Source organism: Chelonia mydas, chromosome 19 (assembly GCF_015237465.2).
Source record: "Chelonia mydas isolate rCheMyd1 chromosome 19, rCheMyd1.pri.v2, whole genome shotgun sequence".
Classification (NCBI taxonomy): Eukaryota; Metazoa; Chordata; order Testudines; family Cheloniidae; genus Chelonia; species Chelonia mydas.
Window position 1 is genome coordinate 5,123,701 of NC_051259.2, and position 25,683 is coordinate 5,149,383.

At 45.1% G+C, this 25,683-nt stretch overlaps 1 protein-coding gene across 2 annotated transcripts in view; it reads left to right on the forward strand.

The window, feature by feature from the left end:
* Positions 1-25,683, forward strand: part of CSMD2 (CUB and Sushi multiple domains 2) — a 563,293-nt gene that overhangs the window by 526,475 nt on the left and 11,135 nt on the right. For both annotated transcript variants that reach the window (XM_037881906.2, XM_043532277.1), the window contains 9 exons: positions 5,377-5,553; positions 6,394-6,573; positions 9,271-9,444; positions 11,967-12,140; positions 16,325-16,398; positions 18,379-18,490; positions 22,024-22,203; positions 22,874-22,939; positions 25,060-25,221. In XM_037881906.2, the coding sequence (XP_037737834.2) occupies positions 5,377-5,553; positions 6,394-6,573; positions 9,271-9,444; positions 11,967-12,140; positions 16,325-16,398; positions 18,379-18,490; positions 22,024-22,203; positions 22,874-22,939; positions 25,060-25,221 (1,299 nt within the window). The remainder of the gene's footprint in view (positions 1-5,376; positions 5,554-6,393; positions 6,574-9,270; positions 9,445-11,966; positions 12,141-16,324; positions 16,399-18,378; positions 18,491-22,023; positions 22,204-22,873; positions 22,940-25,059; positions 25,222-25,683) is intronic.

Below are 25,683 nucleotides of genomic sequence, written 5' to 3' on the forward strand. Positions count from 1 at the left end.
CCCTCTCTCCCCAAGCTGCCTCTTCACCCACCGGCATAACTCAGAATTAACCACCACACGGCATGTCTTCCCAAGACTCAAAACTTGCTCACAGAAGAAGAACTCAGAAGACTGTGTGACAGCGCTGTGACGGGCTGCCCCCCTTTGGATGCCACCTGATGTGCTGAGATACCACTGAGCCTGCCTGTTATGCCAACCTGGGCACCCTTTTTACCTGTCTTGCTGAGCCAAGCTAGTAAGCTTCCTCCAGCCCACACACAGGCAGGACCACACCAAACTGCAGAATGAAACAGACACTGAGATCAGCTCTGGGAAAGTTCAGCTTAAGGGACTTGCCCCAGCACTCAGGTGTCCATCTCCCTTGGAGTGAAGACCCAAAGATATATTATAAAATCTGCCACCTCCCTCCATGTGGAGGAAGGTATGCACAGCCTCTTATCTTCCCCGCCCCCTTCAATTATGAACTGTACACACGGGGTTATGTTATAAACAAGAAATACGTTTATTAACTACAAAAGGTGGATTTTAAATGGTTAAAGAGATAGCAAACCAGAACAAAGCAGATTACTGAGCAAATAAACCAAAGTACGCAAACTATGCTCAGTATACTTAAGAAACAGGTTACAAAATGTAATTTCTTACCCTAAATATTATTTTAGGCAGGTTGCAAAGTTTCTGTGGTTCTGAGTTCCAGTTATATTTCTTTTCAGACTGGACCCATCTCAGTCTGGACTCCCCCTCCCCGCCCTTCCCTTCAGGTGGCTTTAGCAGTCTTTTTTCTTGGGCAGACAGGCCATGGAGAGGAGGAGTCCTGTTTGCCTTCCTCCCCACCCTTAACTAGGATTTACGTTAGATGGGAATCCTTTGTTTCCCAAACTTGACCTCCCTTCCCTTCCAATGGAAAGTTACACGTCCCAGGTAATGTTTAGTAGCAGGTGACAAGACCACCTGACCTAGTAGTGTCACAGTTATGTCCCCGGACACCTCCCAGGAGGCAGAGAGATTAGTATCTTCCTGGTTTTGTTGTTCCTTCCTGATGGCTCATCAAATTTGATGGCCTGTCATCTGGTGGGTGTCTTCCCAATACACACCCAGTTGTAATTGTTACATAGTCCATATTCCTAACTTTAGATACCGAAATGATACATGCATACAAAATGGATAATCACATTGAGTAAATTATAACCTTTCCAATTATATTTTACAAGACCCATCTTGCATAAAATATGTCTAAGTTACGTCATATTCATATCATAAGCATATTTTCATAAAGAAGATGGAGTTAAATATCACAAGCGCCACCTGGTGAAAACTCCTATACCAATAACTGTTACTACTCGCCTTCATTTGAAGTCACTCTTCGTTAGTAGCCATCTTTATTTAAAAACTGCCACTTTCCTAGGAAGCCATGCAGGAAAGCAATCAAACTTGCCCTCGACTTAACAGCAACGAGGGAAAACAATTACATGTTGAAAGGATCTACAATTTCCAAACTACATCAGTGGGCAAATTTTCAGAAGAGCTCATGGCCAGATTTTCAAGTGCCCAGCTCCCAGCAGCTCCCAGCAGCTCCCATTGCTCCATTTACAGCCAGATTTTCAAACAGTCTCTGCACCCAGTGCATTAAGCTCTGTTGAAAACCTGAGCTGGTGCTGAGGGTTTTTTTTCGTAATCCTGGTCCAGAGGTGTGTTTTGGGGTCTGGCCACAGTCTGGTGTTTGTCTGTGTGTTGATCTGGATTCTCTAAGCTGCCCCGACTTCCTTCTGACCTTGCTGGCCAGTGCAGATAACTCATGCAGGGAAATAAGGATGCTGCTTATGCTCTGTTACTGTCTTGTGTAGGGACACAGCCAGGTTCACAACTGAGCTGCTGTCTCCCTGCATAATGGTATTAGCCACCCCATTAGTGAATCTCATGCACCACCACAAGTGATAAAATCCCATTACTTCCCAAGCAATGCTTGCCTTCCTCATTGTAATTCTCGGCCTGATCTCTCTCCCACCCACCCCCCGGCACGGGGCTCCTCTCCTTATCTTTAGCAGCAATGGTGATTACTTTTAACAGCCACATCTATCGTGTTGGCTTCAGAGGGACTCCATCAGAATAATGTAGGCTCAAAATATAGGTGTGCTACAGAAACAAAAAATATGGGGTGAAGAGATTGACAACAATTAGTTATTAATAGAAATGTTTGCAATTAGATGTGTGTGTCTATATACATCATTTTTAGTGGTAAGCATTCCACGGCATTGCTCATAAACCAGAGTGTGTTGTGCTAACTCCGGAATACAATAAGGATGTCTCAGTGGTTAGAGCAGGGGATCGGGAGTCAGGACTCCTGGGTTCTGTTCTCAGCTCTGCGAGAAGGAGCCTAGTGGTTAGAGCAGAGAACGGGGAGTCAGCATTTCTGGTTTCAGTTTCCAGCTATTCCACAGAATCATTATGTGATCTTGGCCAAATCATTTCATCTTTCCCTGTCTGATTTTCCCATCTGTTAAAATCAGCATAATAATGCCTCCCTTGAGGGCATCATTCATTTCTCATTTGAAAGTGCACTGAGACCCTGAGAGGAAAGGCGCTACAGAACAGCACCGTATCATCATTGCTTGAACCCGAAAGTGAAACTGACTAAACAGATCAATCTAATTTCACTTTCCACGGCTGAGGGGAAGTTCAAGAAAATAATCAGCATAAAGTGTGAAAAGTGAATTAGATCGTTAAATTCCTCTCCGTTTTGACAGTCTGACAAGCGGTTAGTAATGCAGGTGAAGATTTATAAACCCAGATTCAGAGCGGGAGTATGGCTGCTTTGCACCACATTCCTGGCAACAATCCAGTCACCGTAACAAGCCACAGGAGGCTCACCGCAGTTTAGGGAGATGGTGGTACAAAGCAATCACAACAGCTCCCTTTCCTGTCCCCAGTGTGGGGGTGTGACCAAGGGAAAGGGGGCAGGGCCATGGGTTCCCTACACCTTTGCACTCCTTCGTGGCAGCTAAGGATCTGACCCTTTTTGTTAAAATCTATCATTTTATATGGGTCTCGTCCCTTGAAATATTTTCCAGTTAAAGAAGGAACAAGACCAACAGTTCCAACCCGTGTATTTTGCTTGTCAAATTATTTTCTTGTTTGGTGGGGAGTGGGGTTGATTTTGATGCGTGCTCCCTCCAAACACCAATGCCGCTCACTTTTCTTCTGTCACTTGATCGTGCAAGGTGCTCTCAGCTCCCATTCATGCCATGGGAAATTCTTTACATGGATCGTGGCTTGCTGGATTGGGCTCTGAGTTATTTTAAATATGACTTGCAAGTCTGAGCACTTGGCCATAAGTTTGAGGTCTCTTTCATATCCAGGGCAATGCAGGCTTTTGGCAGACGTCCGATTGGAATTACTACTGTATATTCACGTGCTCGGCTGTGCTGTAACATTGCACCGTCGTCATTCCTTTCCCATGGACACCTTTTCCGGAGTCACAATTCATTTTTGTAGCAGTGACTCTTTTAGGCTGTGTACATTTTGGTGTGTGCGTATGCAAGGCAGGTAGGGGTGGGGAGAGAGAGGATGAGGCATAGACACGACAGTGAAATATTAATCCAGTGCTTTTCCTAAAGTGATAGAATCTGACTTTTATCCCCACATTTATTGGAAATGACACTATGTATCATTGAGACTTTGGCTGCATGAGGAATCTGTAACTAGAGAGCACCCCACGTGATTTTCGTGCCACGCAAAATGTCTGCACACAGAAGCTGGAATGGTTATTCGTTTCTCCCTGTCAAACAGATACACATCCGACAAGCTCATATGTTAACCTGCTGTCAGCAAGCCAAGTAACAAGGAAGAAGGGGGCCTCTCCTTCCATTGAGCAGTTGTGCACGGTGCATTCATACCGTGACCCAAGTGAGAGTCATTTCCCTGTGGAGAGTGGCAGGCAATATTCCACTCCCACAGGTGTCTGGTGTGGGGGGCAGCGATAGAGCATGGAGACTTGGGGACCTTGTTATTTCCAAACTGATGCTGTTGCAACATGTGAGATGGTGCTGCATTGCCAGGGGAATTTCCTTGTCAAATAGTCAGAGACGAACGGTTTAAGCCTTTATTGATTCATGTGATTTTCTTTCATGTACTGTAATTCCACAGTAAATGAGAGCTGGATGCAATTATTGCAGGTACTTATTTTGCCATGACAGGGCTGTGCGTACTGCCATTCAGTCGGATGCCCTTTTACTGCAGTGTTACCAAGGCAGTTTAGACATAAAACCTGGGTGCTGACAAACCTATAATTGTATCCTTGCAGTATTCTCCCCCAGCTGAAAGCATAATTGGATCTACGCAGGCAATAAGCAGGAGCGGCTGCCATTATGGAAGCTGAGTCCCCCACTGCTTCGATTCCCTTGAAGTCTGCAAAGATTGGCTTCCAAAGCAGATATGAGCTCCAGCTATGAAGCTCAGATCCCAAAAATGTAACTGTCTAAAGATGCTGGGACCTAAGGGTTTGGTTCAACCCATGACAGAGACTTGAGGCCATCTGTGAAATTCAGAGCCAGACCAGGGTGCCGATTCCCAGGCCCAGATGTGTCGTAATCTTGAGCTGCAAGAAGCATCTGAAGGGAAAACAAGGTGTCTCATGGCCCAAGTCAGCCCCTCTATTGACACTAATTTGACAATCGTTGCCAGGTTCTCTGTTGGTGCAGCCACTTCTAGAAACTGGGCTGAACTCACCTTGTTTCACACAGCTCACCGAGCCATCACTCAATAGTCATAAGTTTTGGTCACTACCAATCTGGGCTTGAATTCAGATTAGTAATGAGAGACTCCAATAACCTGCTAGTTCTGAGCTGTCTAGGTGCCACCTCCTCCTCCCCTGAGATGCTTTATAAGAACTGCCTCCATCATTCCAGCCAGAGCCCAGCTGTGTCTCTTTGAGCTGCATGTCAGGTTGGGCTAATTTAACGGCTCGATCCCGCAGAGCGATCAGTATCCAGGGGCATAAAACCTGCACCTCTTTCAATTCAGTAGAGACCTGTAATCCAGAGGCTTGCAGCCGGGGTGCGTTCTTGAATCCCAGTGTGAAATCAATGGGGCATGTGCCGGAGTATCTTGTGCTGGAGAAATTAGCTTCTGGTGCAGGAGAACTTCTCAGTCGCTTACCACGGAAGTCACACAGCATTGAGATGTGCTTCCTCGTGCTTTCCCAGGGCAAGGTGTATCCATTGCTCTTGGGATACTTTTCTTGCATTGGTAGGTACAGTTGATTTCACTCCAAAACAGCATGCGGTCCACTGATTAATCCAGAGGTTTTTGCAGCTAGGTTGCTTTCGTTGAGACTCGGGTCGTCTTTAATTTTTTTCTAATTCTGCTATTTTGGCTTTTTAGTTATATCTTGTGGAAACCCAGGGACTCCAAGCAACGCACGAGTTGTATTTAATGACGGCTTGGTTTTCTCCAGCTCCGTTATTTATCAGTGCCGGGAAGGCTATTATTCCACAGGAGTGCTGAGCAGGCACTGTACTGTCAATGGAACCTGGACAGGCAGCTCTCCCGAGTGTACAGGTGAGCATCTGAGTGGATTCCTGGAAGACAAGGTAAATAACAAACATAAGGCCCTGGGGCTAGCTTTTCGAAGAGTGCATGTGACTCGAGTTTAAGACTTGCAGGCATCAGCAAGCACATGTCAACCCACTGTGTTCAGAAGTGTCATAAAACTATCTACTGCCAGTGGAAATAATTCTTCGGGCAAACTCCTTGGGGCCCGTGAGTGCCTCATGGAATACTCCAGCTTCAGGTGGTCTTTTCAGCTGAGCTACATGCTCTGCAGTCATAAATCTCATGACTTAGACGTAAGCTCTACTACAGAGTAGTCCTGCCCTATGGGGTGTCAGCTCCCAGAACGTGCCCTGATTTGGCCATCGCCCAGAAGCTTTTGTTGAACATATAGGGTGTTCGCTTAGGTCCTTAGAATGGCGGATGAAATAAGGCCTGTGTTAAGGAAATGTATTCTGTCAGCAAACAACATGCAGCATCTAGGACAAACAGGGGCAAGTCATGTGTAAAGGCATGTTAACTGGTTATGATTAAACCTCATGGCCCCCGTAATGTGCTAATGAACACGTCGTTTTGCACAATGCTAGGCCTCAGTGCCATTTGTTATGATTATTGTCCACTCCACTGAGCATGGGCAAAGTTTTCTGTACACACCTCTTCCAAACTTTGCCCTGGTTGATCCAGCTCCCCGGTTTGCGCTGTAGCCCATACCTCTCGGTGGCTGATAGATCACCATCATCCATTGAAAGTCAGCGGGGACTGTGGGGTTTCTAGCCATTGCGTATCCATATGCTTGAGACAGGCGACGTGCACCAGAAAATTTAACCATTGCATCTTCTCCTTTCCCAGTGATAAACTGTGGGGATCCTGGTGTACCAGCCAATGGCTTTAGGCTGGGAAATGACTTTAACTACAATAAAACTGTAGTGTTTCAGTGCATACCTGGCTACATGATGGAGTCGGACAGGGCGTCCTCTTTGATTTGCACAAAAGACCGAACCTGGAACGGCACCAAACCTGTCTGCAAGGGTGAGACCCCATTTCCTATAAATGTCTGAGGATGTTAGGTTACAGGCCTCAAGGCTCCTGTAGCTAATGATATCTCAGTAAGCTTTACTGCGAAAATGCTCTACAACTACATGGGGCCAGACTCTGAACTCTTTGCTCTTATTGATGAAGCAATTTTATGAGTAGTCATTGTAACTACTGGTGAGTAACTGGTCACCAGTGGGAGTTAAAGGGCTCATGCTCTGAACCATAGCAATTCCTGACTCATCCAAGCAAATTATGCTGAGTAGGTCCAAAAATAATGACCATCTAACCTGTACTGTAGTTTGAAAGAAAGAAATACTCCTATATTTACCTTGCAGGGATACCGTTTACTCTGAAATTGCCCAGGCACTGTATGATACATCACATGCAGCCAAATAGTCACAAATAGGACATTCACTGGACTGCAGTTCAGCATGGCTAGTGAAGGTAAATCTTCTGCTTCCTAGGAGAACCTGGATCTGATTCTCCATTGCCCTGCCCCAGGGCAAAGTGTTTCCATTCTGAGTTAGAAGCACATTGCTATTCCCCCGCCCTCACACACATCCTTTGCCCTGGTGTAAATAGCTGGAAATGGTTACTGCATGCAGCTCATTCTTCTTGGAGGGAAACTTGGCACCGTGCACATTGTCACATTTGCCCTTTTAGTGTCACCTGACAGATAGCAGGAGGTCAAGATGCACAGAACACAGAAGGCTTGCAGGAGCGTGTGCAATAAATGATTTTTAAAGGTAGCACCCACTCCGGCTCCTCTGGGCAGCCCAATTGTATGCATGATGTGCAGTAGGAGGGAAGATCGGCCCCAGCCTGGTTAAAAGTGGGCTACAGAGTCTATCGTTGTAAGCATCCCAATGCACAAGAGGATCCAAAAGTAGCCACCACAGTGTGGAACCTGCACTGTGGTTTAGAAGATATAAATAATCCATGCCTTTACCTTGTAGAGATATACTTTGAAATTACCCAGCCGCTGCAAAATGCTTAACCTGTGCAGTTTATGGTTTCTTAAGTATGACTTACTAATCCAGTTGCATGAATATCTCAGGTTCCAATAACTGTTGCATTACGCTCGTAAGTACTTCCTGTAGAAATGATTGACGGTATTATAGCTCTGCCATGCTTAAAGTTCTGTTGAGCTGTGTATATACTCTAGTCTGCAGAGGAACTTTCACACTGGGGTAATCCGTCCAGCCTACAGTAGCTCAAATTTAAGAATCACATCGGTTTCATGTGTTTGCCATAGTTTCTTCTTTGCCACTGTTTGATGTTTAATGGTTTTTCACTCTGTCTTGACCCACTCTCACCACCTTGGTATCGCACAGAGCTGAGCACTAGCCACACCCAAGGTTCCTTTGACAATCCCAGCCTAAATCTGCAACTCAGTATCTTTCAATCAACGTAACAGTGTGTGATGGTATAGCTAATGCAAACCATTCTTAACAAACCTCAGAACCAGCCGGACACGCCATGGTTTGAAAGGGAGAGTTGAAGAAACTGTGGCCCCTATTAAAGATCAAAATGTGTCCAATTAAAAATTAAAAGTATGTATATATGAAAGCCACATTTTATTTGAAATCAAACATGGACAGCAAGTGCCCTCTAAAACAGAGCTTTCTCCTAACTGGGGTAGCCTCAAAGGGTCAGATTCTGATCCCATTTGCACCAGGATAACTCTGGAGTAACCCCATTGACTTCAGTGGAATTATTGGGGATTTACATCATTGTAAAAGAGATTTGAATCTCCCTCATTATGAATGGATGAAGCACTTTGCATAAATATGCAAGTCTTCACCCCAAACTCAAATCAAACCTGAATGAAGCATTTTCTTCAGCCTCCCAAAAGGTCTGGAAAGCTTTTCTACCCCCTGCTTGTATTATTTTTTCAGTGCTGTGGTTGCCTCTGCTTCTCTGCGGAGAAGGCAGATGCACTGGGCATCTTGCAAGAGAGGCTGATTTCTTTGTCAGTGTTTTGCTGACCCAGGGGTGCCGACAAAATGGGAAGCAGCATCTGGATGCTTGTCTGATCTCAGTCTGCAAAGTTCTTAAGGTCCACCTGTCAGAAATGCAGGTCACTTGGGATCTTCCATAAATACTTCACTCCCCTGCAAGGCTGTGAAGATAAATGCTTCCTTCTTTTTTCTTCTTGCCACTTTGAGCTAATGTAGCAAGAGCAAGACACAAAGTGGCTAGATTCTCACTTGGGAGCTACATTGATTTACATGACCAGCTGAGAATCTGGCCCAGTGGTCATATGCACTTGAAAGCAGAGAATTATAAAACTTTCCAACCAGGCAAAATTCAACCTAGTTGTTGAGTTAATCACTAACTTGAAACTTGTCTAGGTTTTCCAAAATCTATGAAACTTCTGGAGAATGCGGGGTGATGTTCCAACTAAGCTGGAATCAGATTCATAATCTTAGGTGGAAACTAGCAAAAGCCTGGTGATCTGACTGTGAGGTTTGGGATTTGATTGACCCTAAAACTCAAAACAAAATCCCAGGATTTACAAGCACACATGCATATAACAGAAAGTTTGTACAGACCCCCCTCTAGCTAAATTCCCTGTGATGCATTCAGTTCACAGGAAGTAACTTTGATTCTATGTGGATTTGTTTGTTTATCGAAATAACTACGCTGAGAAGTCATTAGAACTGAATATGCTTTTTGTTTGCTGCTCAGCTATCACCTGTAAATCCCCACAAGTCATCCCCAATGGGAAAGTCGTGGGCTCAGATTTCAGCTGGGGCTCAAGCGTGAGCTATGCCTGCCTAGAAGGATACCAGCTCTCACTACCTGCTATCCTGACTTGTGAAGGGAATGGGACATGGACTGGAGAACTGCCACAGTGTTTTCGTAAGCAGACATCCATGTGTATTCATATGCAAATGGGATGGAGCACTAGCCTTAAAATCCAAACCCCCTGTGCCCCACGACCTCCAAAGGATTAGTCTTTCTTGATCCAATTAATGGTCCGTCCAACCTAGTATCTTCTCTCAAGCAATGGCTGGTACCAGACGTTTGAGAGAGAGGTATGAAATCTCAGTAATGGACAATTATGGCATAACCTGCCCATAGGAGAAGTTTCTTCCCACCCATACACAATTAGTGATAGACTTATTCCCCCAACCTTTAGATAGCATCATGGCTCATGGATGCACCCACAGTAGCAGGAAATATTTTGAATGAAAAGCAAAACACTTTTCTACAAAGCATAACCTTGGCTGCTGGTCTGGAAATTGCTTGGTGCATAAAAGTTAATTGCACCTCGGAAGGAGATATTAGAGATAGTGACCCAGTTGTTAATACCGTCCATTAAAGGTGTGCCTGATGGGAGATGAAACTCATGGTGGGATTTTATACATTGTTTCTCAAATAATGGGAATTAGCTATTGTCTTAGATCAGGACATGGGTGGTCAGACCTAGCGGTGAGAGCAGGAGTCTGATGCCTGGAACCGGAGGTCAGAGGCAAAGTCAAGAACCAAGCCAAGGATCGGAGCTGGAATCAGTCACAGGGATGTGGTGTAGAAGCAGGGATCTGGAACAAGCAAGTAGGGCAAGAACACAACAGGAAGTCAGGAATCAGGAAAAAGGCAGGTCTCAGGAGTCAGGCAAGAAGACAGGGGTCCAATGTTGCAACCAGCCAAGGATTCAAATAGTTACTCAGGCAACTTCCTGTGCCTCCTTCTGACTTAAATAGCGAGTCTGAGCCAATCAAAGAGGCCAGTTGGGAGCTTTGTGGCAGTGCCTAAGGTGACCTAGGTAGGGTTCACCAGCCCACACTCCCGGTTAGTACCAGTGAGCTGGTGGGTGGTGGCTGTGGTCTGAGGACTGTATGGGGACCCAGGCTTGAGACCCTTCTCCCCTCCCCCAATCCCTCACAGCTATGTCTGTGCCTCAGTGGGAAATCCTTGTCCCATCCTCACAAGACAAGGACTTCCCAATGGAGCATTAAACATTCATTGGGTTTGGAGACCTAACTCCAGTGATTCTTGACCCCAGGTGAAATCCTGACCCCACTGAGATCAATGGGAATTTTACCACTGACTTCAGTGAGGCAAGGATGTCACCCCATCGGGACAGAGTTGGATGGCAGCATGCTGGCAAAAAGGAAGAAGTGTAGTGCTCTGAATGATAGGGCCAGGAGTTTTGGGTGCTCTCCCAATCCCTGCCACCTGCTTGCTCTGCAAGTTAACCAACTGCAAGTTAACCAACTGTGTGCCTCAGTTTCCCCTACTGTGGCAACATGAAGACAACTCATCGCCACCTTAGAGGAGTGGTGTGAAGATAATCGATCAGGACCCAGCTTTCCAAGCGCTTAGCATGCAAAACGGGGGCCAGATTTTCAAAAGACCCCAGCACCCACCATGCACCCAATGCGCAGTGCACTTCTGAAAGTCTGGCCCTGACTTAAATGCCTCAGTTGGAGCTGAGCTCTTCTGAAATTCTGGCCCCTGCGGCGTATGAAGGCCTGGTATGAAAAGAGCCCCGTAGTGTTACAGCAAGCCTTGGAATATGCAGCAAAGGCAGGGCCCTGTGGCTGGATGAAAACCTGTGTGCGCGATTCAATACAGATTAGTGAAACAGCTCAAAATGATAAAGCCGGATTTTAGCTTTGAGTATTTGGCAGCTGCACAATAGCCATTTTCATATTAAACAGCACAAAGACCTGACCGCGTTCCTTACACCTTTCCCCGGCTATTATATAATTAACGGGCTTTACATGTCACATGGCTCCGCATGGCAATTTGACATTGTGCAATTAAAGATACAGTCAAAGTTAAGCACACCATTGTGCAGAAAAAAGACCAAAAAAAAGGATCCAAACCGTCTGTTCCTCCTCCCTGCCAGGAGATGTTGGAAAGTGAAAGTTAATTAAACAGTAATTGACAAAAAGACAGAAGTGAGCAGAAAGCAGCCAGCGTACCTTCTGCCACTAGTAATTTCCTGAGCCATTGCAGCGCTTGAAAGCTGGGGTTGGGAGTTTTTGGCCATTAATAGAATTGTCTTTAACCCATTAACACTATTTGCCTTTACTGAGATTCATCGCCATCCTCTGACTACCCTTTGGCTTTTCCAGCTGTGTTTTGTGGTGATCCCGGGATCCAAAAAAAAGGATCCAAACCGTCTGTTCCTCCTCCCTGCCAGGAGATGTTGGAAAGTGAAAGTTAATTAAACAGTAATTGACAAAAAGACAGAAGTGAGCAGAAGGCAGCCAGCGTACCTTCTGCCACTAGAAATTTCCTGAGCCATTGCAGCGCTTGAAAGCTGGGGTTGGGAGTTTTTGGCCATTAATAGAATTGTCTTTAACCCATTAGCACTATTTGCCTTTATTGAGATTCATCGCCATCCTCTGACTACCCTTTGGCTTTTCTAGCTGTGTTTTGTGGTGATCCCGGGACACCAGCTCAGGGCAGGAGAGAAGACAGAGGATTCACTTACCGCTCATCTGTTTCATTCTCCTGCCTGTCCCCACTGGTGCTGGTGGGCTCAGCTCGGAGGTTCTGTCAGTCGGATGGGACGTGGAGTGGAACACAGCCCAGCTGCATAGGTAAGGGGGCATCCTGAATCTGACTTCTCATTCCAAACCTTCAGTTGTCCCTTCCCTCATCAATCTACTCAGTTTCTCTTCCACAATTTCTCCTACCCCCTTTCACCTACTTACTCGGCCCTGTCCCCTGTGGTTAGAGCTGGAGGAAGACAGTGGATCTTCTTCTGCAGAGAAGACCAGCACATGGCAAACTCACCTTCCTTCTGCTAACTTGTCAGACCCTCCTCCCCATTAAATCTCAGAACAGATCTGGGTGTGGGCTCACCTCACTTGCAAGCTTCCCAGGCCCCAGATGCTTGTTCTGCCTATTGGCCATCCGCACCGTCCATCCGTATTTCATGGCAAAGTCCCAGTCCCTGGAACCTGTGGGAGATTTTTGCTGTTGGGACCCAGGGCCACGTTTCCAGAAGTTCTCAGCACCCACAACTGGGGCCAGATTGTCACGAGCTCCTGGTGGAACAAAGTAAAGTGCAGCATGTGTGTCCTCTGTAACATGCTGCATTTGAATGGGACCCAAAATGGCAGCTGCTCCCAGCAGAACAGGAGACCTCTGGAAAGGTAAAGGTGCTGTCCATAGACTACAGAACCATACGCGTTACTGTGCATAGCTGTGGAGTTGAGCTGCTGACTTGGATACAAATCCCCATATCCCTAACATATTCCTTGTCTGTCACTTCCCAGTGGTTTCCAAGGCCCCACAAAAGCTCAGAGCAGTACATAATCATTAGTAGTCGTACCATTCTCATCTGTTTCTAGCTTCGGTATTTGACTCGGGCCTCTGTGGCAATGAATTCCACGGGCTGACGACATGCCATCTATCCCTCTAACTTGTCCACCTAACTATTCATTTCTAATGCCACGATCACCTTATTATCCAGGTACCAGGAGCAAAGAAGCTGCATTGTTCTAAATTTACCTGCCATCAATCACATCCTTGGTCTCATATGTGGGTTGGTGTGATGAGGAAAGACTAATCAGATTTCATTCGACCATTTATGATGTTTAATCTAGCAAGTTAGCCAAGTACACATGTACCATTAGCTATGCATGTAGACATTTAACTACCACAGTTGGGTTCGCCTCCAATGTTTCATCACTTCTCCACAAGTCCTTATTCAGGGCCCTGTAATATACAGTCAGGATGTGGCATCCACACCTCTGGAAGAGTGTAGCATTGAAGAGTGCAATAACAGTCGTTTGAATTGCCAAAGAAATTTACTTTCATACTTCAAATTTGTCTCCCTAATACAAATCACAGGAAGGGAAAAAACTTGTCTGCCTGTGAAAACCTTGATCCAACATGTCTATTTCCAGTCCAGGCAGCCGATAAAAAAGCATTATTTATTCAGATCCCATCCGATCTTGAGGTTCGTTAGATGGCCGGGCTCTCAGGTCCCCAAAATACAGCCTGGAGACCCAGATTTAATACACCTCACCTGGCGTGATCCGTCAGCCTCCACCTCATCTGTGGGATGGGACTTCATTTTAGTTAGTTAGTTAGTGAGTTTAGACGCTCTGATTTATCTGGGGGGCCTCCATCAGATGCCATGGAAACCGCACTGGTGATAAATGACAAAAGGTCAGCAGAGCTGAATAAGTGAAATGAATTAGCTTGTGTGTTGCAGCCCCAGACCAGCTGCACTTTGTATCCCTTGTTTACTGACTCAGTGCAGTTCCCAAGGACCTGCGGAGAGCTCAGGGAAGCACGTAAGGATGCTGTATGGAGAGGCTGATTAGTCAGGTCATAAGGAATAAAAATGCAGGCCTGTTAGTTACAGCATTGGTGTGCCCTTTTCCTCTTAACTGCCATGAGGAGAGGGAGTGATCTCTGCTCCTGCTGTGTGTTTGATTGTGAGGGCTTTTCTCACTGTGTGTGTTTCCTATGTCTGGATACATCCGATTCATTTGAGTCTCTTTTTAGCTAAGAGAAAGAGTTACCAGGGAAGGTTTGATCCTGCTCAGTGCGGTTCAGCGTGCTTCACATAGCAGCTCAGTGTAAACCGGCATGAAGAACAGGCTCGTGGCCACAGGAGACCCCGATCCGGCATTGTGGAGAGTCTGCATGCACTCCTGTTGTCTGTTGACATCTGCCTGTCCTGTGCACGTATACCAGGCCCTCACCAAGCTGTCTGAGCCCCTACTAATGCTAGTATTGCTAATGTCACAATCACACTCCCTGTTTTTATCCTGTGCTCCAGCACCCAGGGAGCTTGTGACTTACTTCTGCTCGGTGCACACGGCTATGGCTAGTGTTCAAACTTCGGTGCATCTGTGCACTGCCTATTCCTGCTGAGCCCAGCTCAAGGACTCGGGATCAAGGCCTGAATGCAATGCCCATGTACATTGCCCACAGCCGATTTTTCACCCAGGTCACCTACTGATCCATCCATAGCCGCTGTGCTCAGCCCATTGCTGGGCAGAGTCTTAGTCAGAGCTGCTCCTCCTGTTCCAAACATTTCGCCCATTCTCAGCCCACTGCAGGAGAGGGGGCTTTTCAGCTTCATGCTGTCCTATCAAGCTCATAGGTTCACAAAAGCACACAGAGTTTGCAAGGAAATGGCACTTTGTCAGCCAGTACTGCTTCCCCAATGGATCCAGCAGGGGACTGTCCATCCTCAGTATCTTTGCTTGTGTGTTTGGTTGGTTTGTTTTTTCGTCTCCCAGTCAGCCTTGCTGCTGCTACCTATCAGGCAGGGATTACAGCTTCTTTGATCAGTTTGGAACTCGAGGACAAACTTGATACATTTCAGCTTTCATTCAACTGATTCACAGCTCTTGTCTTCGCACTGGAAGAAGAAAGTGATATATGCTGTAATGGCAACGGCAGGTATTTCTCCTGACTTGCATGTATCCATCTTCTGATGGATTGAGACCAAACTAGGCATAAAGAGAGATTATGTATCTGAGATGCATTAACATCTCCAGTCACCATCAATCACCATGAAATAGCAGGGTTCTGAGATGAGCGTTTGGTGACAGAGGCAGCCGAGCGGAATCCTGATGGAAAACCACACCGAGCAACTTTCATAACATTGCTTGTCCCCCGCAGCAAGGCAGAGGAGACATAAAGGGAGCTAGCACCTCTCGTAGGCCAAAACCAAAAGGTCATGTCAGAGCACAATTGCGTTGCCCATGGGTGACCCAGTACCATAATAACTGTAGCACAGATGGGACTTACATGTCAAGACTGGGACCTGTTTCACTGCAGATTATTGTAGCAGAATCCAGCTATTCCAGGGCCGTGCATGGAACTTGGAATCTAACCACTATTATTCCCTGTGTAAACCCTGCCTGGAGCATTAGAAAATGAGACTGAACAAACAACCCTGTTGATAGAGAGAAAATGACCAATAAACCAAGAGGCTGCACATCAGTGCGCAAAGTGACAACATCTCGGCATCATCCAAATGGCCCGGGAAGGGGTTTTGTAATACTTGAAATGCTCAGATGGGGGAGACATTACCAATATGCCTTTAAAAATGCTTGGATCTCCCATCCCACCCAGACAGTGATAATGGAACAGTCCGTTAGACATTCTGTAGTGCCAGGTGCAGCTGGGGGAACTGTCTGTGTCTCTAAATTAAGATTGTGGGTTGGGTCCTGCTTACCCATGGGCTTAAAGACACTCTCTAGAGGTGGTTGAAAAATGGGATTTGGGGGAGGATTTTTTACCCCCAAAAAATGGTTCCTGTTTTAAGTTACTAAATTTTTCCAACCACTCTTGCACTTTCCTCAACTACGGCCAGGTGACTTAGGAACTCCTGCTGTAGCTTTGGTGCATGCTATTGGAATGCGCCCAGGCCAGCCTGGGATGCCACGGTACCTGCTCCTGCACGGATCCCAGGTCTAATAATGTATTGAATCAACTGTTGCGAAACTGGAAAAGGGAGGGAAATATACCTCACTGGTGGATTTTTGTCTTGTTTATTTTTCCCTGAGGGGTGCAGTGCTTCCCGTTACACTGTGTTGGACCCACCACAGACTAAGAGACAGAAATAGTTGTTTAATTCTCTCTGATGGTACATATTAGTTCTGTCGCAAAATACATAAGTCCCACGTGAAAAGGAAGGTGAAACAGCTGTAGAGCGAGCCGGGAGGATGCGTAGCTCTGGAATGGATTTCACTAACACCCTCAGTGTCTGAGTCCTTTTAATATTGCTGTGTTCATTTTTTTTCTATTTAAGATCCAACTCTCACTACATGTGCAGACCCTGGTGTGCCGCTCTTTGGAATGCAGAACAATTCCCAAGGTTATCAGGTAATGTAATTACCATCATATCCCCATGTCACTTTCTCCATTACACAAGTACAAGTTGCGTAGACTCTGCAACCTGTATTGTTGTCGGTTAGCGCTGACTTGCTCAAGAAGTCCCTGGGACCTCAATTAGACTTCACGCCTACGGGCTCTTGCCAGAGTGTGCAATGATTCCACAGCGAACCTTCAGTGTGTTTAAGTATTAGATTTATGCTGTTAATTACGCTGCTAACTAAGATTTATTATTAGTGGAATTAGTATTAGCATTGCATGCCCTGTTTCCATTACTTTTAAATCCAAATCACTTAAGTGGCTTTACTAATCTCAGGCTTGATGGGGGAAGAAATCAATGTAATGTCATGAAGAGATCTCCTCCAGGTTCCACCTGTGCATTCCCATCCTGTGTTTTACACAAGACCCCTTACCTGCTAGGGTGGGATATGAGGAGGGATTAGTTAATTGGATGTGGGCTTTCCTCCGAAAGTGGATTTTTTGAGTAAAGCTGCTAACTTGATCCAGGGGTTAGTGTGTTAATTCTAGGTCCTCATTAATACAGAGATGCCGCAAGTGTGATTTTTTTTTTTTTTTTTTGGTAAGTGGTATTGGCAAGATTGCTGAGCCACACTGGTACCCATGCTGTGAATGAGACTGCTCTCTTGGGCTGTGTTAAGGAGAGCCGGTCATCATCAGCCAAGCGGAAACCCGCAAGAGCCTGCACATGGCGAAACATCACAAAATCAGAATGTTTGTAGATTGGCTGATGAGGAGGTGGTACTGTGTGGGAGAAACTGCAGGGGAAAATCTTATGTTACTTTTGTCCTTGTGGGAGGCGGAAAGATGATCAAATGTGCCAAATTTCAGTTGTCTTTGAATGTTGAGACTGAAGAAAAGATTAGTAAGCACCCACACGTGCAAATGCCAGGAAGTTGTGATAATTGGAGTCAGAAAGGTGTGTACACCTCAATCAGTCATTTCCCTCTAATCCCTGTGATCACGGGTGAAGTCCAGGCAACATGCCCATTTGTCTTAAGAACGGGCTAGGATTACACCCCACTATGTATCTTGAACTTCCATGTAAAAAACTGAAATAATGTTTCTGATAGTTTGTTAGTTTGGGGGGTTTCTTTAATGATCAAAATGTTTAAGCAACAAAAACCCGCCAACAGCAAAAACCAACTAAAAAAGAGCAGAGTTTATACGGAATTTAGAAGTGAAAAGTGCTCTCTCACTTTTTTTTTTTAATTTTTAATGTATTCTGTTTTTAAAAGGAAATATTTGCTTGCAATGATGGAAACCCAAAAGAAATAGCATCATGCTGGGAGCCTATGAAAACAGGACCTGAAACTGACTAGTCTGGCTTTGCTGTCCCTGTAGAACAAAATTTGAAAAATAAACAATAATGGTGCAAAGTAGATTAGATTTTTAGAATCCTTTTCAGGGTCCATAAGCCAAGGTGGTATCTATAATGTAAGTAAGGGATGTTTCCTATTATCATTATTTATTTTGAATGTCCCTTTAAACATTTATCATAAGGAAAATAAACATTGTTCCTTAAGGCAAGGACCATATATCTTCTTGTGTGTTCACACTGCACTTCGCATAATGGGGACCCTCATCTTGACCAGGGCTTCTGAATGCTACTGTAATAAATAAAACCAGAGTAGGTGAAACGTGGACTACACATTTTAATGACATTTTATTCCTGGATTTTTTTTATGGACACAATTTTGATGAATGCTGTAATCAACATTTTGAAAAAATTTTGATCCGTTGTAAATAACTTGTGATGCTGCTAATTTGGGGGTAATTGTATGACAAAAAAGCCACACTCGCCTCTGTGAATGGTGCAGCACTGTGCCCACTTAAGCAAATGCAGAGTTTTTTCCAAGAGCTCTGAACACTCTGGGACTGGTGTAGAACACAGTGTGTGTCAACTGGTCGATTACACTGGACAATCCAGCTCTTTATCTTTTGTCGCGCTAGGTGGGAAGCATCATGTTCTTCAGGTGTCAGAAAGGATACCTGCTGCAAGGCTCAACCACTAGGACGTGCCTCCCCAACCTGACGTGGAGTGGAGTACAGCCAGATTGTGTCCGTAAGTGTCACGGGGAAGCTTTGTCTGTACTACAAACTCCTTTGTCCATGTCAGCGGGCTTTACGCAGCGAAACTTTGGCCGTTCTGCGTTAGAGGCCAGGGGGCACTGAAATATCATATATTCTGATTCTCTGTTTGCAAAACCGCAGGGCACTTCTCTGCTGACATGGATACAGCAGATGAGAACAGCCAGATTTGTTTTCTGGTGGGTTTTTTTTCTTCAGCCAAAGAGTTTGATCTTGTGCCGAGATGAGGCTTGGTGTGTTTCGTACTTTTGCAACTGTGTTTAATGGCCAAGACACAGAATCTCAGGCTGGAGGGCCCAAGTAATACTCTTCAGCCAGAAGACCACTTCAGTGGGATGATGTTTCTGTAGATCTTGAATAAATTGTAGTTTATCTCATTCAGTTCTCCACCATCTTCTCCCTGTTATACAGGGAGGAATTTAATTCAACATATTGAGCTCTAACTTGGTATCGTGGCATCTAGCGCCTCATCAGAAATATTAGAATTCTTCTCCCTTCCCCTTCTGGGGTGACTTATTACCATGATCTTATCCAGTTAATGTAATTCTGTAAGTGCATGTACTACATACATTTAATTAATAACTCTATATTGGCCCAATGTCGACTGAAAAGCTACACAATCTACAAGAACTAAACCTGCTGAGGGTATGTCTTGACTGCAAAAACAAGGTGTGTTCTTAACTCAGGTTAAAACAGCACTGAAGTCCCAGTAACTCAATTTTTAATTCAGGTTAGCAGCTTCAGTTCAAGCCTACTGGGGAGTCTGGAGTTGAACTCAAGCTGCTAACCCCAGTTAAAAGCCAAGTTGCTGTGTCTTCCCTGCTGTTTTAACCCAAGTTAGCTCACGCAGGTTTAGAAAGCAGCTTTTACTTGCCGTGAAGACATACGCTTAGTGTGGTGCTGGCGGGCTGTGCCGTGCATGGTGGTGCCTTGCAACACATGGTTGGGGACACGTGACTTTAATGCAGGTGTCTCTTTCTGTGCGCTCTGAAGATGTGGAGATGCCCCACTGAAAGTTATACTGTAAGCATGGGCCCTTAACTGAGAATGGAAGCAATCAGGGTTATGTGAAAGCAGATCCTTTGATGGGGTAGGAATTAGCAATTTGTTGTATGGAGAACCTTATTACTCTTCCTTTGAGCTGCGGATGGGGGTGGGGAATCTCTTACCAAATGTGGATTGGGATTTTGTGCTATTCTGTTCTACTCAGCTCATTACACTACTTTCCTTACCGTGGTGTGTGAACACCTTCAAACACTGGGCCTCACGCTGAATTTAACTTCAGACCAGTGGACTTACTCAAAGCCATAAATTGCTTTGAGCCCGATCCCGCTGCCATGGACATCCATGGAAAAATTCCCAATAAGAGCTGGATTGGGCCCTTTACGGAACAGGAAAACGTCATTCATAGCCCAGTTCCCTTTAATCCCAAGGTCTTGTTCTCTCACTCCCTTGCTCCTAGAGTTCTCTTGAATGTGTTCTTGGCCTTCTTCAGTAGGTTATTTCAGATGTTTATTGTCATTAGGGCAAAGTGGGCCTACCTGACGTGGCTTAATTGGGCACCAGCCGTTAAAATTCCTAACATGGAGAATCGGAGGAGAAAGATGCAATTGTGTGGTGTGTGGCTGCTTTACCCTGGCAGAGAGCAGTGTTTCTCCTTAGCTTACCTTTGTAATTAGACTAGATCACACACTCACCTTCCTTGCTGCTGGACTGGAAGACACTGAGTATGAAAAGCAGCTACGGGTGTGAGTGGCAGTTAGTTGCTGCTCTTAGAGAGTTGAAGCAAAAATGTTTCTGTTGCTTGCTTATAGCAGGGAGAAATACCGACTTGCCATCTATCCGTTCTTCTTGAAGCCTCTTCTGGCAGTGCAATTCACAGGAGTAGAATTAGGTGCAGTTACTCTAATTTACTGAAAGCTGAATTATCATCTACTGATTAGCATAGAGCCAGGACTCCTACATAGTTACCTAGATTTACCGTTTGATTTTCGGGGTGACTTTGGGCTAGTCATTTCTCTGTCTTTGTTTTCCCATCTGTAGAATGTAGATTATAATAACAATAATACTCACCACACAGGATCTGTTGAGGCTTCATTCATGTTTGGAAAGTGCTTTGAGATCCACAGAAAGGGAGAAATAAGTGGGAGGTTTGGGGAAAGCTTCCTACCAATGAGATGATTAGGTTTGTGTAGTAACCCCCCGCCCCTAGGAAACTGTGGTATGTTTAACAACAGGGCTGCATAGAGCAGTAAATCACACACACACACACGATCTCATAGATTTTTAATATCTAAGGGCCAAACCCTGAAAGATTCTGAGTAACTATGGGAACACAGGTATTCAGCACCTCTGAAGATTTTAGGATGACCAGACAGCAAGTGTGAAAAATCGGGACAGGAGGTGGTGGGTAATAGGTGCCCATATAAGAAAAAGCCCCCAAAGTCGGGACTGTCCCAATAAAATCGGGACATCTAGTCACCCTAGAAGGTTTGACCCTGTGATTCTGCAGACAGATAGGTATAAATTATTAGGTAGGAGGCCAGTCAATAGGGATCCTTGGAACAGAGGCAAAATAAGGAGAGAATCCATCACATGGCCACCGTGTAGAACCACTGATACGATCACAGCCTTAGCAGGCTTCAATGTTCTTCTGCAAAAGTAACTCAAGATTAAAGCAGGATTTGCCTTCAGGCCATTTTCTATCTGCATATTTACACGGTGACACTATGCTGGGACTACGGCCAAAGGAGGCAAGGGGGAGATTAGAAGATTGTCTTTCTTGGCTTTTTTGGCTAGTTAGGTTCAGATAAGGGACTGTGTAAAAATGGCCCCTTCTTGCCCCATGTATTCGCTCACGTGCCTGCTGATTTCAAGGTGCAAGGTCTTGCAGGGCGGCGGGAGAACGAGCTAAATTCTATTCTGCCTTGTGCATCGGCAAGGGCCTCTTCAGCACAGTTCCAATTTGGGGATCTTTGTACTGAGGAGGACCTAAGAGGTGTGGGACGAACAGGGCTCAGCTCTCAAATCCTTGGTAGAATTGGAGGTGCCGCTAGCTGGGAAGCTCGTTCGTTGACTCATAAACTGATGGCGTATCGGAGAGTGAACTTGAAACCCGGGAGTGTGGCTTTTTCTGCCCATAGATGTGCACGTCTGAGGAATCCTACTGTTCCTTGACACCATTTGCAGAAGAGTTTGGGAGTGCACAGGCTCTGGTTCAGGAGACCTGCTGAAAGTGGCGCTCTGCGTTCAAACAAATGGGCTTCCAACTGTTGAGGCAGGCGTCTTTGGCCTGTTGAATTCCCTGTATCTGTGAGACGCCCAACCTGGTCATCTTCACTGAAGGGCTTCAGAGAGTTTTAAGCAGGACAAAACTTCCTTGGGTTCAATCCTGAACGCACTGAAGTCAATGGCAAAGCTCCCACTGACTTCAGTGGAGTCAGGATTTCACCCCTTGTGTCGATATCCAGGCAGGTCTTCTCATCTCCACCCTTTCTGTTTTTCCAGCTCATCACTGCAAACAGCCAGAGACCCCATCCCATGCTAATGTAGGTGCCCTAGATTTGCCCTCCTTGGGCTACACCTTGATCTACTCCTGCCAGAGTGGGTACTATCTCACAGGAGGATCCGAACACAGAACCTGCAAAGCGGATGGCAGCTGGACAGGGAAACCACCCATTTGCCTTGGTAAGAGCCCTGAGCCCGCAGGGAGGGAAGGGACCGATTGGCTTGGGTTGTGTCTTGGAGGCACAGGGATGAGCAGTTGTGATCCAAGGGGAATTTGCTGTCTCACAACATCCAGGATACATCTGAGAGAAGCTGGCAATAGTCTTGTTGTTTTGTGACTGCAGGTCTTGTATAAACGTATAAAGCCTGATCCAACTTGCGATGATGTCAAGGAAAACACTGTTATAGGCTTCAAAGCCAGGTGAATCAGGTTTTTTGACACCAGGGCTAGCCGCTAATGGAGAGTCTCTGTTTTACCAACATTGGCATTTGGCTCTGAAGAACTCTAGTTAAAGTCCCAACAGAAACAGACTCCTCACAGAGATGCAGATGGACAGGAGGGGAATTCCAGATCCCAGAGCTATTCCAGCTATCGACAGGCTGTTTGGGAAGCCGTTTGGGGTACCAGTTACTGGGGGTGAGCACACACACTGTGGGCATAAGAAATGTTAGCTCGATGTTTCTCTTCTCTTGCTGCTCCTTTCTGAGCTGTAACAAATATCCAAGCACTGGGAAACGAGTGTGAAGCGACTCCCACGCATAAATCATGCATTGCCACAAGGGAAGTGATTAAACCATACTTCAGTGTCCCGTAATATTAATTGGCTGCATTTTTGCCCATTCTTTTTAGCTGATATACGACCTAGCGGAAGACCGGTTGGCACTGCCAGGGATCCACCCCTTGCTAAAGTGTCAGGTACTGTAGCATGGCTATTTATGCTGTTGGAAGCATTGATATTCAGTCTTAACACAGAAATGTGGAAATAGAAGGTGGCAAGAAGCAATCTCCAGCTCCCCTGCCTTTCCCTGTTATCAAATCGATCGGAAGGCTAACAAATAGCTTTTAGATTGTTCCCTGCAGTTCTTTAAACTACAGGGCTGGTGGAAACACCCAGAGTTCCCTAACCACTGGGTTCTGTGGTAGCACCACACTTAGACATCTGTGAGAATCACAGCCCAAGGGAGTTAGGCACCTGACTCCTATTGAATTTCTCTTTGGCGCCGTTGAAAATCTCAGCCCTATATGTCCCCTCGGAGTACAGCTGGTCAGAATTTTTGAGTCAGAAACTTTTTTTTTTAATGAAAAATTGTTGTTGTTTTTCCATAAAGAAAACTTACCTGAAAAGCTGTATTATTTGGGGGTGGGGAGTTATTTTTTATTTTCCAGTGTTTTGTCAAAACTGGAGATTTCAAAATATCAGAGTTTGGTTTTTTTCCCTTTCTCTCTCCTCCTTTTTTCCTTTATTCCTTTCTGCCGCCAAATACAATAGACTGAACCAGAGCTTGGGGGTTTTCTCACTTTGTTTTTCTTTTCATTTTCCTTTTGCCACTTTTCAAAACTTCCTCAACACTGGACAAATTGCAGACAGAGGGGCAAAGGGACAAATTAAACTTACGCTTTCAAAAATTGGAGCAGTTCCAGGGGCCTTGGTCATTCATCTCTCCTGTTTACTCTCTCTGGCACACAAGTTAGGCTCCCAAGGAATGAAACGTTTTAGTCTAATGGAAATCTTTTGTGTTAGTATAGGGGTATCTGGGTGAAATTGAATGGCCCTGTGTATAGGAGGTGAGACTAAATGATCTCTTCTGGCCTTAAACTCTGTGAAAAGTTTGGAAATATAATATGGATCAGAGCGACAGTTTCACTTTTCCTTTCATGCTCCTGGGCAGAAAAAAAAAAGAGGGGGAAAAGGAGGAAGAGGGGGAGATGCTAATTTTTTCAAAACACAGATTGCGATAATTTTTTAAGAACATGACAGGTGGGTCCATGTTCGAATCCTGCAGAATGGAAACCACATTTTTTCACCATTTTTTCACCATTTTTTACATGAGCCTTTTGGGAGAGAACTTTAAAAATCAAATGTACTCTTTAGAGGAAGGATGGTCTCATGATTAAGGCCCTAGTGTAACACTCAGGACTCCAAGGTTCAATTCCCAGCTCTGCCACAGGCTCTCTGTGTGACTTGGACCTTAAATTGCTCTGTGCCTCTGTTCCCAATTCTGTAAAATGGGCATAATAACATTTCCTTTCTTTTGCATTTTGTCTGTCTTTAAATTGTTATTTCTTTGGCTAATACACTATGGCCCAGATTTTTAAAGGTACTTCAGTGTTGCTGTGCTCAGCATGCAACACTTAACTCATTTAGGAGTCTCAAACTCATTTTCAAAAGAAATGTAGCACTTAGGAGTTAAAATCCCTTTGACAATCAATGGGATTTAGGCAAATGAGATTTAGGCTCATAAATCACTTAGGCCTTGTAATGCTGAGCACAGCACCACATAAGTACCTTTAAAAATCTAGGTCTGTCTCCTACTATGTGTATATACAGCCCCTAGCATGATGAGTCCTCAAACCCAACTGGGGCCTCTGTGCACTACTGTAATACAAATATTATTAATACTTCTGACATTTTGTGCTGTTTGTTTTCTTTCTACCCTTTCCCCACTTGAACAAGGAAACCAGACTGATCAGTTTCCCTTTAGCTTCTAGTCTGTTACACTTCGTGTTTCTCATGTGTTTAGCGAGATCTTTGTGCATCTGAGTTTCCAAGCATGACAAACAATTTTCTATTCATATTCGATTTTTTTAAAATATATTTTTAACCCAGCTGAAATTGCACCTTTAAATAAATTCATTCCTGCGGATCTGCCTGTTGTTTGTCTTTTTTTCTGCCTGTTGTTTGTCGTCTTTTCCTCCCAAGTGATGTTCACAATATTATCAATCATCCAACAATATGATAAGATATACCTTGCATTCATTCAGCTCTGCTCAAAACCCTCTCTTTCCTCCCCACCCCTCTTTCTTACTGTTTCCAGTTCCCGCTGATGTGTTTGCAAAGAATTCCCTGTGGAAAGGCTCCTATGAATACCTGGGAAAGAAGCAGCCCGCTATGCTCTCTGTCACTAGCTTCGATCCCACTACCAGTAAAGTCCATGCTACTTTGATAGACCACAGTGGCGTGGAACTGCTGGTGTCAGGTAAGGAGTCCTAGCACAGCGGCTTGTATGGATCCACACTCACCGTGGCAGGTGCGGTCAGTCTCTCACACTGAAACGGTGGCCTTTGGAGTCACAAACTGAAGCAGCGTTGTTCTGTTTTGTGAATAATATTGATTGCCTGCTGGATCTTCAACAGAACAGCTGAGCTTTGAAACCTCCGCTCTTTGTTAGCGTTAAAGAGATGGAAACCAAGGAGTTGCTGCATCTGGAGTTGTTTGTATATAAGATACAGACTTTTGTTTGCTCTGATTCCAGCTGAAAGCCAGTCCTGAGCTCATGCTTGGGTCCCTTCACACTGCAGTGGCAGATTCACAATTAGTTAATACAAATGAGGTAAAAAGGCATAAACACCTCCTGCCTCATTATCCTCCGTTCCGTGCTTCTTATAATGAACTGGTTATAAAGCTTAAACAGTGACAGGCTAGATTCTTCCCGTCCTCC